Raw genomic sequence first — 17161 nt, forward strand, 5'->3', positions numbered from 1 at the left:
GGAGGGAGAGAGAGAGAGAAGGGAGAGAGAGAGAGAGAGAGGGAGGGAGAGAGAGAGAGAGAGAGGGAGAGAGAGGGAGGGAGAGCGAGAGAGAGAGAGAGAGGGAGAGAGAGAGAGAGAGAGAGAGGGAGGGAGAGGGAGAGAGAGGGAGAGAGAGAGGCAAAGAAAGAGAGAGATATCTTGGCAGTGCGGCAGAGTGGAGGAGAGATAAACCATTTGAGATGGCATCTTTATAATCGTCCTATCCGGCAACAGGAGGGCTCTCCTCCTCCTCTTCCCCCCCTCCTCTCCTCTCCCCCCCCCTCCTCTCCTCTCCTTCCTCTCCTCCCCCTCTCACTCCTCCCCCTTATCTTCTCTTATCTTCTCCTCACGTCCTTCCTTTACCGCCTCCTCGCCTCCTCCCCCCTTCCTCCTTCCCCTTCCTCTCTCCTCCTGGAGGATTACTGTCCTCAGGAGCTGTTTACCAAAGCTGTCGCTCCACACGCTCAGCACACCAATCCCCTCCGTCCCCCCCCATCACTACCCCCCCCCTGCTCCCCCCCCCCACCTCCCCGACATCGCTCCTCGCTCTCCCCCACTTCCTCACTCCCTCTCACTCCCCATCCGTCCTCGCCCGGCTGCCTCCTCCTCCCCTCCTCCTCCCAACGTCCCTCCTCCCCCCCGTACTACCTCCTCCTCCCACCTCGCTCATAGTCAAGGCCCCTCCTCACCCATTTCTCCTCCCCTCCTACCTCCTACTCCTCCTACCTCCTCCCTCCCCCATTGCTCCCCCCGTGTCTCCTCCCCCCCCCCCCCCGGGCTTGTGACAGCCTCGCGTCAGATGTGGGATTACCAACCACAGCCGTGCCCGGCCCCCCCTGTGGTGCTGGGCTGTGAACGGCAAACACACCCCCCCCCCCAAATAAACACTGACCCAATCCAGGACTTAAAGCCTGCTGGGAGTAATCCAGTCTGGAAGTGTTGTAATGGCGCCCCCTGTTGAGCTGTTGTCGCCTAAGCTAATTGTCCGGGCATTGATCGCCTCGTTTTACAGTTAACGCTGTGTTCCGAATGTGCGTACCGCGGAGTGTCGTAAAGGGCTGTTTAGCGTGAGTTATTCGAACCTGAGGTGGTTCCCATCTGGTGTTCGGCACAACACCACAGAGCCTCTTAATAACAGCCGGTGTTCCGTGAAACAAGAAGCACCCTAATGAGGCCTTGCCTCCGGAGACGACGCTCTCACAGAGCTCTCAGAGAAGCGCGTTCATTCTGCCCTCGTTCCTACCTTCAAGGCGGCAGGCTGACTCAGGGTCTGACTCAGCCCGGTGGAGGCTAGGCTGGGGTGGGTTTGGAGCAACGGGGGAGGAGGAGGCGTTGGGAGTACGGGGAGAGGAGATGATAGGAGGAGCATGGGGAGGAGAAGGTGGGGAGGAGGAGTAACCCCAGGACCTCACCTTCGACCCCATCGCCACCATGCCGTGTGCTCGCTGCTCTCTTGTGGCCGACGCAGAACGCCGACTGCGACATGGACCACCTGGAGCTAACTGGAGCTAACCGGAGCTAACTGGAGCTAACCAGAGCTAACTGGAGCCACGCTGAGTCACTCCAGGAACGGATTAGACTGGATTGGTTCTTTAGCCCTCCCGCAGGGGGAATGGAGGGACAGTTCTGGATTAGCTACTGATGCTACAGTTGGTCATAGGAGTGCTTCACATGATGTCAAGTCCATTCCAAGCCACCATCTTGATACTTTTTCACCATTATAATCCCAAAAGCACTGGTTGTTTGGTTATTATATATACAGGGTTTGGTCAAGGAGAAGCCTACCAAGATGGCGGCTTGAACCATCTCCTTTCCTTCATCCTCCCATCTGCTTGTTGCTCACCTTTTTCATATATAGTACAAGCAATGCAATATAGTACAAGAAGCTTATGATGATGGGGAGCAAAGAGTATTAGGAAGTTAGCAGGGATTCTCAGGTGAAGCTGGGACGCTTTCGTCCCACGTTCTCGCCTCGGGACACCCTTTCTGCTCAAACAGCTGCTCCCAATGTCTGGAACAAGGAGCCTCCCATCCAGCATTAAAACACACAGTGGGCGTCTTTAGAACTAGACTAGAAACGACTCTGTTTGTTTGTAGTCTGTTCCTCTCTTTTGACCCTCAATGCAGTCCACTACATTCAGTACGTGTGTATTGGTTTATATTGTATGTAATGTGTTTGAGGGTCACACACACAAACACACGCACACACACAGGCACGCAAAATGTTTACATCTGTACATCACTGGTTTCGATTTTTAAGTAAAATAAAGTTGGACCGGACAATTCCACCAGCATTGGAATGTGTGTTCATCAACTTTATAATGAAGTCAATTTAGTTTCATTTAATTTAGTTTAATTCGATTTAATTTAATTTCATCAAATTAAACGTAATTAAATTGATTGAATTGAATTAATTGTATTACGTTTAATTAAATTCATTCATTTGATTCAGTTTATATTTGTGATTGTATATCCTTGTACTGAAATGTAAGTGAAGTCCATCCCAGCTGAAGCGTGAACCTCTTCCCCCAGAAAAGCACCAAGACGTCCATGGAGCTGGGCCGGACGTTCGCCACCCTGTTCTCGGACATCTCCTTCAGGCAGAAGCTGCTGGACACGAAGACCCAGGAGGAGTTCAAGGAGGCGCTGGTCCTCCAGAGGCACCAGCTGACCGCCTCCAACCAGCAGCCCACCGCCCTGGGGGAGGAGGAGACGGACCCCCGGAGCAACAAGCCCCTCATGGTCTGTAGGACTGGACTCTCTGCCGGTCCGTCCGTCTGCCTGTCTGCCGGTCTGTCCGTCTGCCGGTCTGTCTGCTTCTCAGCACCAACCCTCAGTCTATTTGACTGTTAAGGCGGTTAAGGTTTTTTTTGTTTCTGTCTGTCTCTGCATGTCTGTCTATCTGTTTGTGTGTGTGTGTGTGTGTGTGTGTGTGTGTGTGTGTGTGTGTGCGTGTGTGTGTGTGCGTGTGTGTGTGTGTGTGTGTGTGTGTGTGCGTGTGTGTGTGTGTGTGTGTTTGTGTCTGTGTGTTTGAGAGTCTGCCTACCTGTCTGTGTGTGTGTGTGTGTGTGTGTGTGTGTGTGTGTGTGTGTGTGTGTGTGTGTGTGTGTGGGGGGGGGGGGGGGGGTGTGAGGATCTCTGTCTCTCTGTCTTCCTTCCTTACTCCCTGTTTGTCTGTCTGTCTGTCTGTATGTTTGCCTGTGTGTTTGAGAGTCTGCCTCCCTGTCTGAGTGTGTGTGTGTGTGTGTGTGTGTGTGTGTGTGTTTGTGATTGTGACTGTGTGTTTGAGAGTCTGCCTACCTGTCTGAGTGTGTGTGTGTGTGTGTGTGTGTGTGTGTGTGTTTGAGAGTCTGCCTACCTGTCTGTGTGAGTGTGTGTGTGTGTGAGTGTGTGTGTGTGTGAGTGTGTGTGTGTGTGTGTGTGTGTGTGTTAGTGTTTGTGTCCGTGTGTTTGAGAGTCTGCCTACCTGTCAGTGTGTGTGTGTGTGTGTGAGTGTGTGTGTGTGTGTGTGTGTGTGTGTGTGTGTGTGTGTGTGTGTGTGTTTGTGTCTGTGTGTTTGAGAGTCTGCCTACCTGTCTCGTCGTCTGTCAGGTGACGGATGACCGTCTCGAGAATAAGAACAGGGGACATCCCCAGCCCCCCTCCCCTCCTGTATCCTAGAATGCCTTGGGACCGCCCACAGGAAGTTACTTGTGTCTGCACTTCCTGTCATGGCGCCAAATGTTTCTGATGTCTCCAAGAGGCCCACAGACTAAACGTGTGCTCTGAGCAAACCATAAACACCACACACACACACACAAGCAGACACTCACGCACACACATGCAATCACACACACAAACACGCAAATGTACACACTCCGATAAATATACAAACACACCAACCTGCAGACAACACACACACGATACAGATTTGCATGTCGAAGCCATGCAACAAACATACCTCCAATCCATACACACACACACACACACTCTACAAAACAACACATTTTACGACACACGAGTCCTCAGCAGGGGTGCGTTAAGGAGCAGCGTGTGTTCTTAAAATAAACACGTCAACACGAATAAACACATCAACGCGAATAAACACATCAACATCTGTTGTCGGAGCATTCCTAGCTGTTGACATGTCTCGGCTCCAGACACGTCAAACCCCTCCCTCTGATCCAGGAGACACAGCGACCACCCCGGCGGTTGTCTTAACAGCCCGTGGACCTTGACCCCAGCACAGCTGTCTTCAGGATTATGGGATTCATGAAACCTACATCTGTGTATATTACATTAAACAGGTCTTATTCAGTCAGAGCCTGTTCCCCTAAAACAGGGTGGATTTAACGGGGAACGTTCCATCGTGGCAGAGGACCACCATCCCACTGTGTTAAAGAGGGTGAACTGGTTTTAACCATGGCTGTCGGGATTGTTTCATGCCTGAGTAATGTTTGTTTGATATCCCTAAAGTAACGCGTTCTCATCCCTTAAATGGGAACCGTCACACTCGGCTTTGTTCTGTTTTAACAGTGCACTGCTCCATCGCGCCTTCCCACCATTCTTTCCAGTAAATTTGCACCATTGATCCCAGTGGTCCCGGCACCAGTGAATGTTCTGGGCGTGATTTCGTCCCCCCACTGCTCTCTTCTGCGTGGCAGCAGGTCTGACCCTCTTCTCTCCTGCAGTGTAAAGACTTCTTCCGCGCCGGCCGAGGGATCTATGAGGACCTGTGTCGCCGACTGCCCTTCTACCCTTCAGACTTCACAGACGGTAGGCTACCATCAGACCTCAGAGAGTAGGCTACCATCAGACCTCAGAGAGTAGGCTACCATCAGACTGTACAGAGAGTAGGCTACCATCAGACTGTACAGAGAGTAGGCTACCATCAGACTGTACAGACGGTAGGCTACTATCAGACCACATACGGTTGGCTACCATCAGACCTCAGACGGTAGGCTACCATCAGACCACAGACGGTAGGCTACCATCAGACCACAGACGGTAGGCTACCATCAGACTGTACAGAGAGTAGGCTACCATCAGACTGTACAGAGAGTAGGCTACCATCAGACTGTAAAGATGGTAGGCTACCATCAGTCTGTACAGAGAGTAGGCTACCATCAGACTGTACAGATGGTAGGCTACCATCAGACTGTAAAGATGGTAGGCTACCATCAGACTGTACAGAGAGTAGGCTGCCATCAGACTGTACAGAGAGTAGGCTACCGTCAGACTGTACAGAGAGTAGGCTACCATCAGACTGATGGTAGCAGACTGTACAGAGAGTAGGCTACCATCAGACTTTACAGAGAGTAGGCTACCATCAGACCTCAGATGGTAGGCTACCATCAGTCTGTACAGATGGTATGCCACCATCAGACTGTACAGAGAGTAGGCTACCATCAGACTGTACAGAGAGTAGGCTACCATCAGACTGTACAGATGGTAGGCTACCATCAGACTGTACAGAGACTAGGCTACCATTAGACTGTACAGACGGTAGGCTACCATCAGACTGTACAGAGAGTAGGCTACCATCAGACTGTACAGAGAGTAGGCTACCATCAGACTGTACAGACGGTAGGCTACCATCAGACTGTACAGATGGTAGGCTACCATCAGACTGTACAGAGAGTAGGTTACCATCAGACCTCAGACGGTAGGCTACCATCAGACTGTACAGAGAGTAGGCCATCAGACTGACTGGCCAGACTCCCTGCTGGTCCATGTTAAAGTCAATCATGTTTTTTGTCTCCTCACAGCAGGGGGGCACTCTGACATTCTTGTGGTTTTCACTCAATGTCTGCTTACTGCGTTTGTGTGTGTGTGTCCAAATCTTTATCTGTACGTGTGTATGTGGTGGGTGTGCATACACCTCTCTCTGTGTTTGTGTGTGTATTTGAGTGTGTGCATCTCTTGAAATCCCAGTTTGCTGGCCTCCTGCGGTTTTCCACACTAAAGAGCAGACAGACTCTGGATCAGACACCAACCTGTCTCTGCCACTTTACCCCCAGAACACAGGCCCGTGCAGGGTGATGACACCGCGCTGAGGTCCCCTGGCATCACATAGCATCACCTGACACCTCATATCAGCCAATCACATGTCCCTGAGGTTTCCTTCAGTTATTCTATTAGCCGGGTTGTCGCTGGTAACTTGTAAACCACATCAAGATCCAAACCAGGTTGAAACCAGGTCGAAACCTTCCCGGTTTAAAACGGTGTAGACCAGGATTGAACCAGGTTTACACCAGGTCGAAACCAGACCGGCTGAACCCAGGTCTAAAACCTTCTGGTCTAAACCAGATCATAACTATCCAGGCCTGGATCAGGTCAAGAACCTCCCGGTCCAAAACAGGTCTAAACCATCCGGTCTTAAACCAGGTGTAGACCAGGTTTGAAGCAGGTGTAAAGCAGGTCTAAACCATCCGGTCCTAAACCAGGTGTAGACCAGGTTTGAAGCAGGTGTAAAGCAGGTCTAAACCATCCGGTCCTAAACCAGGTGTAGACCAGGTTTGAAGCAGGTGTAAAGCAGGTCTAAACCATCCGGTCCTAAACCAGGTGTAGACCAGGTTTGAAGCAGGTGTAAAACAGGTCACACACAGCCTGAAGGGGGAGACCACGCAGGCAGTGAACTGTTTTCCTCGGATCTTGTTATCGTAAATCTGTGAATGCATTAACTTCTCCAAGGTTTGTTTGTGTTCGCGGTTCAGGGCCAGCAGAACAACAGTCCTTCGTGGGCGCCCGTGTTGCCGCGTGCGGATGAAAACATCCTATAGTCTTGATGTGCTCGCTTCATCCAAATTACACGTATTGTGACCTTAATTCGGCTCGGAAGGGAGGCTCATTAAAAATATCACCGAGGCCGTGAGCGCCGTTGTTTTTTAAAAGCCAAACAACTGTTCTGAGCGGTAATGAAGACCACAGACTGCTTGGCTGGGTATAATGAGTTCATTCATTAGTTCATTCATTAGTTGATTCATTTGGCCTAATCAGGTGATTTAATGAGACTCTTATTGTGGCGTTTCACAGTTGAATAATATACACTCCCCCCCCCCCCCCCCCCCCCCGATAATGGAAGCCTGCCGTCTTTGTCTGGGGCTGGATCGGGGCCACCTGTTTCCTGTTTCAGTTTCCATAGCACAAATATGCTAAATATTCTATATTCTATTTTCTAAATTTCATCCTCCTACACCAAACTATAATTTGTACTGGTTCAGCCAGGGCTGGGCCTAGTTTAGCCTGGTTGAACCCTGGTTTAGCCTGGTTTAGCCAGGGCTGGGCCTAGTTTAGCCTGGTGGAACCCTGATGTAACCCTGATGTAACCCTGGTTTAGCATGGTGTGTGTTTCCTCTCCCCAGGTGTGGGGGTAGCCGGTCTTAGTGGCCGGTCTTGGGGTGGCCGGTCTTAGTTTGCTCTGGGTCAGCCTGCTTGAACCCTTGTGATTTAGCCTGGTTGAACCCTGGTTTAACCTGTTTTAGCCTGGTTTAGAAGGCTGTGTGTTACCTGTGCGCAGGTGTGGTGGGAAGCAACAAGACTCTGCTGAAGTACATGACGACGGCCATCTTCCTGTACATCGCCATCCTGCTGCCGGCCATCGCCTTCGGCTCGCTCAACGACGAGAGCACCCGCGGAGAGATCGGTACGCACACAGGCTACACACACGCGCTAACTACACGTGCTAGCTACACGCACACATGTGCTAACTACACACATGCTAACTACACACATGCTAGCTACACACCCACGCTAGGTACACACATGCTAACTACACATGCTAGCTACACATGCATGCTACACACACGCTTACAACAAATATGATGGTCTGATCTGATGTTCACTCTTATGATTGAAGCTCTCTCTCTACACGTAGTAAACCCAAGTTCTTATTTAGTACAATTATTATGTTAATATTGTCCTTTATTCTTTTTTGTGATAAAAAAATGACATGAAAGACAGGATGAAGCATTTGTGTTTTTGTGTGATTGTGTATGGTAGAGTTGTGTGTGTATCTTCGAGATGTGTGTGTGTGTGCACGTGTGTTTGTGTGTGTATGAGATGTGTATGTGTGTGTGTGTGTACTTACACAGGTGTGTGTGTGTATGAGATGTATTGTGTTCATGCGTGTGCGTGCGATGTGTGTGTGCATGTGTGAGCCTGTGTGTGTGTGTATGCGATGTGTGCGTGTATTAAAGGTGTGTGTCGTCCCTCCAGACGTGAAGAAGACCATGATAGGTCAGAGCATCGGAGGAGTGATCTACTCTCTGTTCGCCGGATCCCCCCTGGTCATTCCCCTCACCACCGCTCCCCTGGCCATCTTCATCACCGGTACCACACTCCTCCTCGTCTATCCAGACCACTTTGACCACCGGTGCTCGATTAAATTCAATTCAATTGTATTTGCATATCCCTTAATCACGTAACAGTCTGAAAGGGCTTTGCAGGCCAAATATTTATGGCAGCCCCCTAACCCCAACCCCCCTACAAGGGAATCTGGAGTGCAGTGGGTGCCATAATTGACACACGTGCATACAGGCAAAACATATTAAATTGATGATGGGATGCTGGCCGGTTAACCATGAGGGGAGTCCGGGCATCCAGTCGCAGTCACCGCAACACGCTAGAACAGACAGAATAGTGAATTAGAAGGGAGAAAGTGCATAGTGGACATGTATACTGCTACTAATTGAGTAACTGCATCAACAAAAGCACGAACAAACACGCACTCCTCCTCATGTAATCCGGACCACCCTATACTTACGTGTGTGTGTGTCTATGTGTTTGTCTCTGCGTATGCGTGTGTGTGTGTGTGTGTGTGTGTGTGTGTGTGTGCGTGCGTGCGTGCGTGCGTGTGTGTGTGTGCGTGTGCGTGTGTGTGTGTGTACCAGTGATCCGGGGGATCTGTGATGACTACGACCTGGACTTCCCAGCGTTCTACGCGTGCATCGGTCTGTGGAACAGCCTCTTCCTCATCCTGGGAGGCATCTTCAACCTCAGCCTCCTCATGAAGCTCTTCAAGAGGTGCCCCCCCTCCTCCTCCTCCTCCTCCTCCTCCTCCTCCTCCACCTCCTCCTCCCTCCTCTCCTCTCCTACTCCTCCTCCTCCACCTCCTCCTCCACCTCCTCCTCCTCCTCCTCCACCTCCCTCCTCCTCCTCCTCCTCCTCCACCTCCTCCTCCCTCCTCTCCTCTCCTACTCCTCCACCTCCCTCCTCCTCCTCCTCCTCCCTCCACCTCCCTCCTCCTCCTCCACCTCCTCCTCCACCTCCTCCTCCACCTCCCCCTCCCTCCTCCTCCTCCTCCTCCTCCCTCCTCTCCTCCTCTAACTCCTTCTCCTCCTCCCTCCTCTCCTCTCCTACTCCTCCTCCTCCTCCCTCCTCTCCTCCACCTCCTCCTCCACCTCCTCCTCCTCTTGATGGTTCTAAGTGTTCTAGCTCTACGTGTGGTACTCTATCAGACAGACCTATTGGTTCTAAGTGTTCTAGTTCTACGTGTGGTACTCTAACAGACAGATCTTGTGGTTCTAATGGTTATATCTGTACATGTAGTACTCTAACAGACAGATCTTCTGGTGGTTCTAAGTGGTCTAGCTCTACATGTGGTACTCTAACAGACAGATCTTCTGGTGTTTCTAAGTGTTCTAGCTCTACATGTGGTTCCCTAACAGACAGACCTATTGGTTCTAAGTGTTCTAGCTCTACATGTGGTTATCTAATAGGCAGAGCTCCTTGTGGTTCTAAGTGTGGCCTGGTTGCTCTGCTGTCTTCCAGGTCTACAGAGGAGGTCATCGCTCTCTTCATCTCCATCGCCTTTGTGGTGGATGCGGTCAAAGGCACCGTGAAAAGTAAGTCCCTGCTTCCTCCAGCCCGAGGTAGGAGCTGTAGACACAGACCGAGACAAGCAGGTCTAGACCAGACCGAGACCAGCAGGTCTAGACCAGACCCAGACCAGCAGGTCTAGACCAGAACGAGACCAGCCGGTCTAGACCAGACCCGGACCAGCAGGTCTAGACCAGATCCAGACCAGCAGGTCTAGACCAGACCCAGACCAGCAGGTCTAGACCAGACCTGTCCATGTAGCATTGCGGGGCACTACTTCACCTCCCAGGGTGCTTCATTGTTACAAACAGGACTGATGCATTCAATACCAAAATGATAATGGGATGAAATAAAGGAAATCGTGATGCCTTGCGTTGCTTCCAAAAGAATAGTGATGGTTTTCTAAGATCATCTTCCTGAGAGGACAACCGCCCATGTAATCAGTCCCTAATTCAGAAGGGAAATCACGCCACTCGCTAACACAGCCAGTAATGGAGAAGTGTTCACTGTTAGCTCTGAGTCTGCAGCGTGTTGGGATAATAGGACAGTGGGACCCAGTTCACAGTGCCCCTCACACACACACACACACATGCACACACACACACACACACACACACACACACTGACACGAACATGCACACGCACACAGACACACACACTCACACATAAACATACACACACACACACACACACACACAAACACACACACACACACACACACACTCTCATTGACAAGCCCCCCATCCTCACAGGGAAACCCCATGCATCCCGCATCCCCCTGTCTGGTCTCCATGGCAACGGGATCTGTGATAGAGGGATTGTATCACTTAGCGGTTGATTGATCAGGCGGCGCTGGTGCGATTACCCGCCAAAGACCATTCTGTCAGAGGGGTTGGCCGGGGGAGACGTTTTCCTCGCTTATCATCCTATACTGATTTCATAATATTCCAGCGGTTAATTGCGACATTTAAAACACAACATTTCATTCGTGAAGATACCGACACGATAGCATCTTCCAAATGTTTGAGCAAAGTTGAATCTCGCCGGTGGCTTGAATAGCATTAGCACAATATTACCATAATTTATGTATTCTCCGCTCCCACCCCAAGCCCTTACCAGCAGCGTCTGAGCTTACGTTTAGGACTAAACTCTTGAAAGAGTTTCAGGCTCTGTTTCTGTTCCTGGTGTCAGAGGGCTTTTTCCATAGAATTGTGTTTAAAACGCGGTTCTCCGTAAGTTTTGCACCAAAAGGAACACTCCACTAGGCTGTGGTAACCTGGGGTTGAACCTAGTGCCACTCCCTTCCCTTCTCAGAACAGTTTTACCAGTTAGAGACCAACCATAACCCCATCCATCAACCACTCGAGTATCTGTTTCTGGTGGCAGGATAGTCTAGTTAGTTTGAGTCCCAGACAAAAGCTTCCGGGTTCAAACCACCAATGTCCCAGTCTCCCTGTAGGCTTTGTAGAGCAGGTGACCCCTGACCCCCTACCTGCTCCTTAAAGCTAGAGTGTGAAACCTGAAGAAACCAGCCAGAGCCAGCGGGATATTGAAAGTATCCAACCGAAAGCATCCCCTCCCTCCCTTCAGTCCTCCCTCTTAAGCCACTCCCCCAAAACACGTTGCTAGCTCGCTAGCGTTAGCAGTAGGTCTGCATAGCCTTGTGGAGGACCACGGTCCCCAGCCATGACCCTTGCGCAGGTAGCTTTCGGTTCTTCTATTTGGACTTATTTATTTATTTTATGCTTGGACATTTGTTGGAATTTACAATAAAATTGACTTTGACTTAGACATAGCTGGGTAGCTAGGTAGACAGCCAGGCAGGCCGAATGAAATGACTGGACAGGTTTATGTCTGGCCTGGTCATAGATACTCGATTTGTTTTTTTGTCCGACTATTTGATTTATTGATTGCTGTCGGGATGTCAAGAGAATTTCAACAGATATGACAATAAAGCTCTTATAAATGATGAAGATGGAGATTCCAGTTCACAGGTACCATAGTCTGACTGTGTGTGATTCCAGTATAACCTAACTGTGTGTGATTCCAGTATAACCTAACTGTGTGTGATTCCAGTATAACCTAACTGTGTGTGATTCCAGTATAACCTAACTGTGTGTGATTCCAGTATAACCTAACTGTGTGTGATTCCAGTATAACCTAACTGTGTGTGATTCCAGTACAGCCTAACTGTGTGTGATTCCAGTATAACCTAACTGTGTGTGATTCCAGTATAACCTAACTGTGTGTGATTCCAGTATAACCTAACTGTGTGTGATTCCAGTATAACCTAACTGTGTGTGATTCCAGTACAGCCTAACTGTGTGTGATTCCAGTATAACCTAACTGTGTGTGATTCCAGTACAGCCTAACTGTGTGTGATTCCAGTATAACCTAACTGTGTGTGATTGCAGTATAACCTAACTGTGTGTGATTCCAGTATAACCTAACTGTGTGTGATTCCAGTACAGCCTAACTGTGTGTGATTCCAGTACAGCCTAACTGTGTGTGATTCCAGTATAACCTAACTGTGTGTGATTCCAGTACAGCCTAACTGTGTGTGATTCCAGTATAACCTAACTGTGTGTGATTCCAGTATAACCTAAGTGTGTGTGATTCCAGTATAACCTAACTGTGTGTGATTCCAGTACAGCCTAACTGTGTGTGATTCCAGTATAACCTAACTGTGTGTGATTCCAGTACAGCCTAACTGTGTGTGATTCCAGTATAACCTAACTGTGTGTGATTGCAGTATTCCACCGGTACTACAGCGCGCCGACGCTCTCTAACGGGACCATGGCGGCCTTCCCCCCCCGCCAAGACCAGCTGGGCTCCCTGGCGCCTAGCAACGCCAGCGGCGTGGTGACGGCGGCCATGGAGTACACAGCCTTCCCAGAGTCCATCATCCACTGCACCCGCGAGAGACCCCTGCTGTGTCTGCTGCTGATGCTGGGAACACTCTGGATGGGGTACACCCTGTACCAGTTCAAGAGGAGGTAGGAGTCAAGGAGGTAGGGTACACCCTGTACCAGTTCAAGAGGAGGTAGGAGTCAAGGAGGTAGGGTACACCCTGTACCAGTTCAAGAGGAGGTAGGAGTCAAGGAGGTAGGGTACACCCTGTACCAGTTCAAGAGGAGGTAGGAGTCAAGGAGGTAGGGTACACCCTGTACCAGTTCAAGAGGAGGTAGGAGTCAAGGGGGTAGGGTACACCCTGTACCAGTTCAAGAGGAGGTAGGAGTCAAGGAGGTAGGGTACACCCTGTACCAGTTCAAGAGGAGGTAGGAGTCAAGGAGGTAGGGTACACCCTGTACCAGTTCAAGAGGAGGTAGGAGTCAAGGAGGTAGGGTACACCCTGTACCAGTTCAAGAGGAGGTAGGAGTCAAGGAGGTAGGGTACACCCTGTACCAGTTCAAGAGGAGGTAGGAGTCAAGGAAACAAGGAGGTAGGGTGCACCCTGTACCAGTTCAAGAGGAGGTAGGAGTCAAGGAGGTAGGGTACACCCTGTACCAGTTCAAGAGGAGGTAGGAGTCAAGGAGGTAGGGTACACCCTGTACCAGTTCAAGAGGAGGTAGGAGTCAAGGAGGTAGGGTACACCCTGTACCAGTTCAAGAGGAGGTAGGAGTCAAGGAGGTAGGGTACACCCTGTACCAGTTCAAGAGGAGGTAGGAGTCAAGGAGGTAGGGTACACCCTGTACCAGTTCAAGAGGAGGTAGGAGTCAAGGAGGTAGGGTACACCCTGTACCAGTTCAAGAGGAGGTAGGAGTCAAGGAGGTAGGGTACACCCTGTACCAGTTCAAGAGGAGGTAGGAGTCAAGGAGGTAGGGTACACCCTGTACCAGTTCAAGAGGAGGTAGGAGTCAAGGAGGTAGGGTACACCCTGTACCAGTTCAAGAGGAGGTAGGAGTCAAGGAAACAAGGAGGTAGGGTGCACCCTGTACCAGTTCAAGAGGAGGTAGGACACAAGGAGGTAGGGTACACCCTGTACCAGTTCAAGAGGAGGTAGGAGTCAAGGAGGTAGGGTACACCCGGCACCAGTTCAACAGGAGGGAGGAGGTAGGACACAAGGAGGTAGGGTACACCCGGCACCAGTTCAACAGGAGGGAGGAGGTAGGACACAAGGAGGTAGGGTGCACCCTGTCCAAGGAGGAGGTGGGTCCTGTGGTCTCCAGCAGTAGGACAGCCTGTCCCAGTAGGAGGTAGGACACAAGGAGGTAGGGTACAGCCCGACCCTGCAGGAGGTGCGGCCTCCCCCCGCCCGCCGTGTGACCACTGGGGGGGTTTTAAATCAGGTTTGGGTGGAGTCAGGTGACCCCTCCGCCCGGGCGGAGCTGCAGACGCTAGAATGTTCCAGCAGATGTTCTCACGGCGGGCTGGGATGTAATAAGGAGAAACTGCTGCACTTGTGTTTGTGGCCCCTAATCTAATCACCCTCAAAAAGGCCCCCAATGAGTGGGTGGTGGTGGGGAGGAGGGGGGCAGGGACAGAATAGATTACACCATCATCCTGTTCCCGCTCAGGAAGAATATTCATCAATCATATACCTTTTAATCTACCTTCACTGCTCCTCTCTCTATCTGTGGCTCTCTCTCTCCAGTAGGTCTCTCACTCTCTCTCTCTTTCTTTCTCTCTGCATCTCTCTCACGGTGTAGCCATGTTTCTCTCTCTCTCTCTCTCCCGCTCTCTCTCTCTCTCTCTCTTTCTTTCTCTCTGCATCTCTCTCACGGTGTAGCCATGTCTCTTTCTCTCTCTCTCGCTCTCCCGCTCTCTCTCTCTCTCTCTCTCTCTCTCTGCATCTTTCTCTTTCAACTGAATTCAAAGCGCTCTATTGGCATGGGAAACACTGGCAATACATTGCCAACGCATGAAAAAGTAAAATAAGATACAGAAAGAAACATAAGATAAAAGTCAAATGTACAATTCAGTAAGAATCCAAAAATGCATGTTATGCAAAAGTGCAAAAGTACTTGGCTAAGACTCTTTCTTTCCCCCTCCCTCTCGCTCTCTCTCTCCCCCTCTCCCTCTCTCTCTCTCTCCCCCTCTCCCCCTCTCCCTCTCTCTCTCTCTCTCTCTCTCTCTCTCTCTCTCTCTCTCTCTCTCTCTCTCTCTCTCTCTCTCCCTCTCCCTCCAGTCCGTTCCTGCATGCCAAAGTGAGGGAGGTTCTGTCGGACTGCGCTCTGCCCATCTCCGTCCTGATGTTCTCCTTCATTGGCTCCTACGTCTTCAACGACATCGAGTGTGAGTACACATCTTCATCGCTCTCTCTGGGCCTCCCGGTCGCCCCCAATGTCTCCTGGTCAGATAGGGAGGAGGAGGAGCCAATGTCTCCTAATGAGGAGGAGGAGCTCCCACTGAAACCCGTCGGACCGTAAAGGCCTTGTTACGGTTCCACGTTGACGCAACGCAATGACCACGCAGTCGCCTCGACGCAGTCGTGAACCCCTTTTGCTTCTGCGTCGGGTTTATGTTGGGTTTACTTCACCGGACCAATCACACCCCTTGCTGCCGCGTCGCCTCGACGCAAGGTTACACTCTTTGGGAGGCGCACGTCAGGCCCTTGCGGTGGACGCAAGGAGGGGCGTAATGGGTCCGTAACCCCCTTAAGTTGCGTCAATGCGGAACCATAACTAAGCCTTAACTGTGTTAGTAGCTGTTCTCAGAGGGGGCTCGGCTGATTGGGTTATAAAGAAAAATATAAAACAATCCGGAACAGAAGTGGGCCGTGGCGGCTTGAGTCGACAGGAGGGAGGGAATTAGACAACAAAGTAAACAACAATTTACATCTCAGCTCCATGTAGTCATTAGAGTGAAGTCGTTAAGACGTTAGGATGCCTTGTCTCCGCCCCCTCCGCTGTCTGGAAACAAGCGACCTTGTGATGATCCGTTGTCAACGCTAATGTCTGCTAATGCTAATGTCTGCAAAGAGCTAACAACCACAAGCTAGCGGTGTGTCGGAGTCGAGACGCCCTGACCAATGGGGGCATCTGAACTTATCTCACATCAAAGTTATTTTGGGGACTAATACTTTATTAGTCCCCAAAGAGTATTATTTATTTACTTGCTTACTTAATTTTTACTTACTTACTTAATTATTTACTTACTTACTTGCTTGCTTACTTACCCTACTTATTTTCCTTCCTTCCTTACCTCCTTCCTTCCTTCCTTCCTTCCTTCCTTCCTTACCTCCTTCCTTCCTTCCTTCCTTACCTCCTTCCTTCCTTCCTTACCTCCTTCCTTCCTTCCTTCCTTCCTTACCTCCTTCCTTCCTCCCTTACCTCCTCCCTCATTCCTTCCTTCCTCATTACCACCCTGTCTTCCCTTCCCTACTTCCTCGTTAACTTCCTGCCCTCCCTTCCTTCCTTCCTCGTTACCTTCCTCATCACGTCCCTGTCCTCCCTCCTTCCCTCTTCATCACCTCCCTGTCCTCCCTTCCTTCCTTCCTCTCCTTCCTTCCTTACTTCCACATTAACTTCCTGCCCTCTATCCTCATCGCCTCCCTCTCCTCTCCTCCCTCCCTCCTCATCACCTCCCTCCCACCTCCTCTCCTCCCTCCTCATTACCTTCCTGTCATCCCTTCATTCCTTCCTTCCTCATTACCCTCCTGTCCTTCCTTCCTCCCCCCCCCTCCCTCCAGTGCCGGTGTTTAAGGTCCACGACCGGCCGATCTTCCGGGTGGCTCCGTTCGAGCGTCTGTCGGTGCTGAATGTGATCAGCGCCATGGGCCTGGGCTTCCTGCTCGCCGTGCTCATCTTCATCGACCAGAACATCGTGGTGTCGCTCACCAACGCTCCGGAGAACAGGTGAGACCGTCAGAGACACCCGTGTTCTGCCTCGCACAGGCCTAGACGACATCTTGGTGCCGTGTCACCATGACGATGGGCCTTTAATTCACCTGGCCGCCATCTTAGTGCCGTGTCACCATGGCTGTGTCTCAATTCAGGGGATCCTTCGAGCGGTCTATGGAGGTGTGGCCTTCGTAGGCCGTGAAGGCCGGACCGAAGGCCGAACGAACAATTTTAAATGAGATGTTCTGGAGCAGTTTAAGTTTGCGTAACAAGCCGTTAACACCCTTTAACTTGCGTGGCGACGCGCAGCTCCTGTCACCTAGCAACCCTGACAGCTGCGGTTCAAACCGGACGGCGGAGGAGAAATATGGAGCCGTTATGTAATAATTATATAAAATATAACGTTAATTAGTTTATGTTGTATGGCTCGTGTTAATGTCATTGAACTTTGTCAATAAAGCTACAAATTTAAAATAGTCCCAACTTTATTTTAATATAGAAAAATGTTTTTACATAGTTTTGTCATTAAAAATGTAATCTGCTGCAATTGCCGCTTCCAC

General features: G+C 50.6%; 1 protein-coding gene across 1 annotated transcript in view; it reads left to right on the top strand.

The window, feature by feature from the left end:
* The window catches only part of slc4a11 (solute carrier family 4 member 11), an 81929-nt gene that overhangs the window by 57820 nt on the left and 6948 nt on the right, over window positions 1-17161 (top strand). Inside the window, exons 8-16 of the mRNA XM_079752304.1 lie at window positions 2554-2763; window positions 4692-4776; window positions 7520-7645; window positions 8218-8331; window positions 8892-9024; window positions 9772-9845; window positions 12572-12815; window positions 14948-15054; window positions 16451-16616. Of these exons, the coding sequence (XP_079608430.1) occupies window positions 2554-2763; window positions 4692-4776; window positions 7520-7645; window positions 8218-8331; window positions 8892-9024; window positions 9772-9845; window positions 12572-12815; window positions 14948-15054; window positions 16451-16616 (1259 nt within the window). The remainder of the gene's footprint in view (window positions 1-2553; window positions 2764-4691; window positions 4777-7519; window positions 7646-8217; window positions 8332-8891; window positions 9025-9771; window positions 9846-12571; window positions 12816-14947; window positions 15055-16450; window positions 16617-17161) is intronic.

The sequence above is a fragment of the Pollachius pollachius genome, assembly GCF_949987615.1.
Source record: "Pollachius pollachius genome assembly, chromosome: 15".
Lineage (NCBI taxonomy): Eukaryota > Metazoa > Chordata > Actinopteri > Gadiformes > Gadidae > Pollachius > Pollachius pollachius.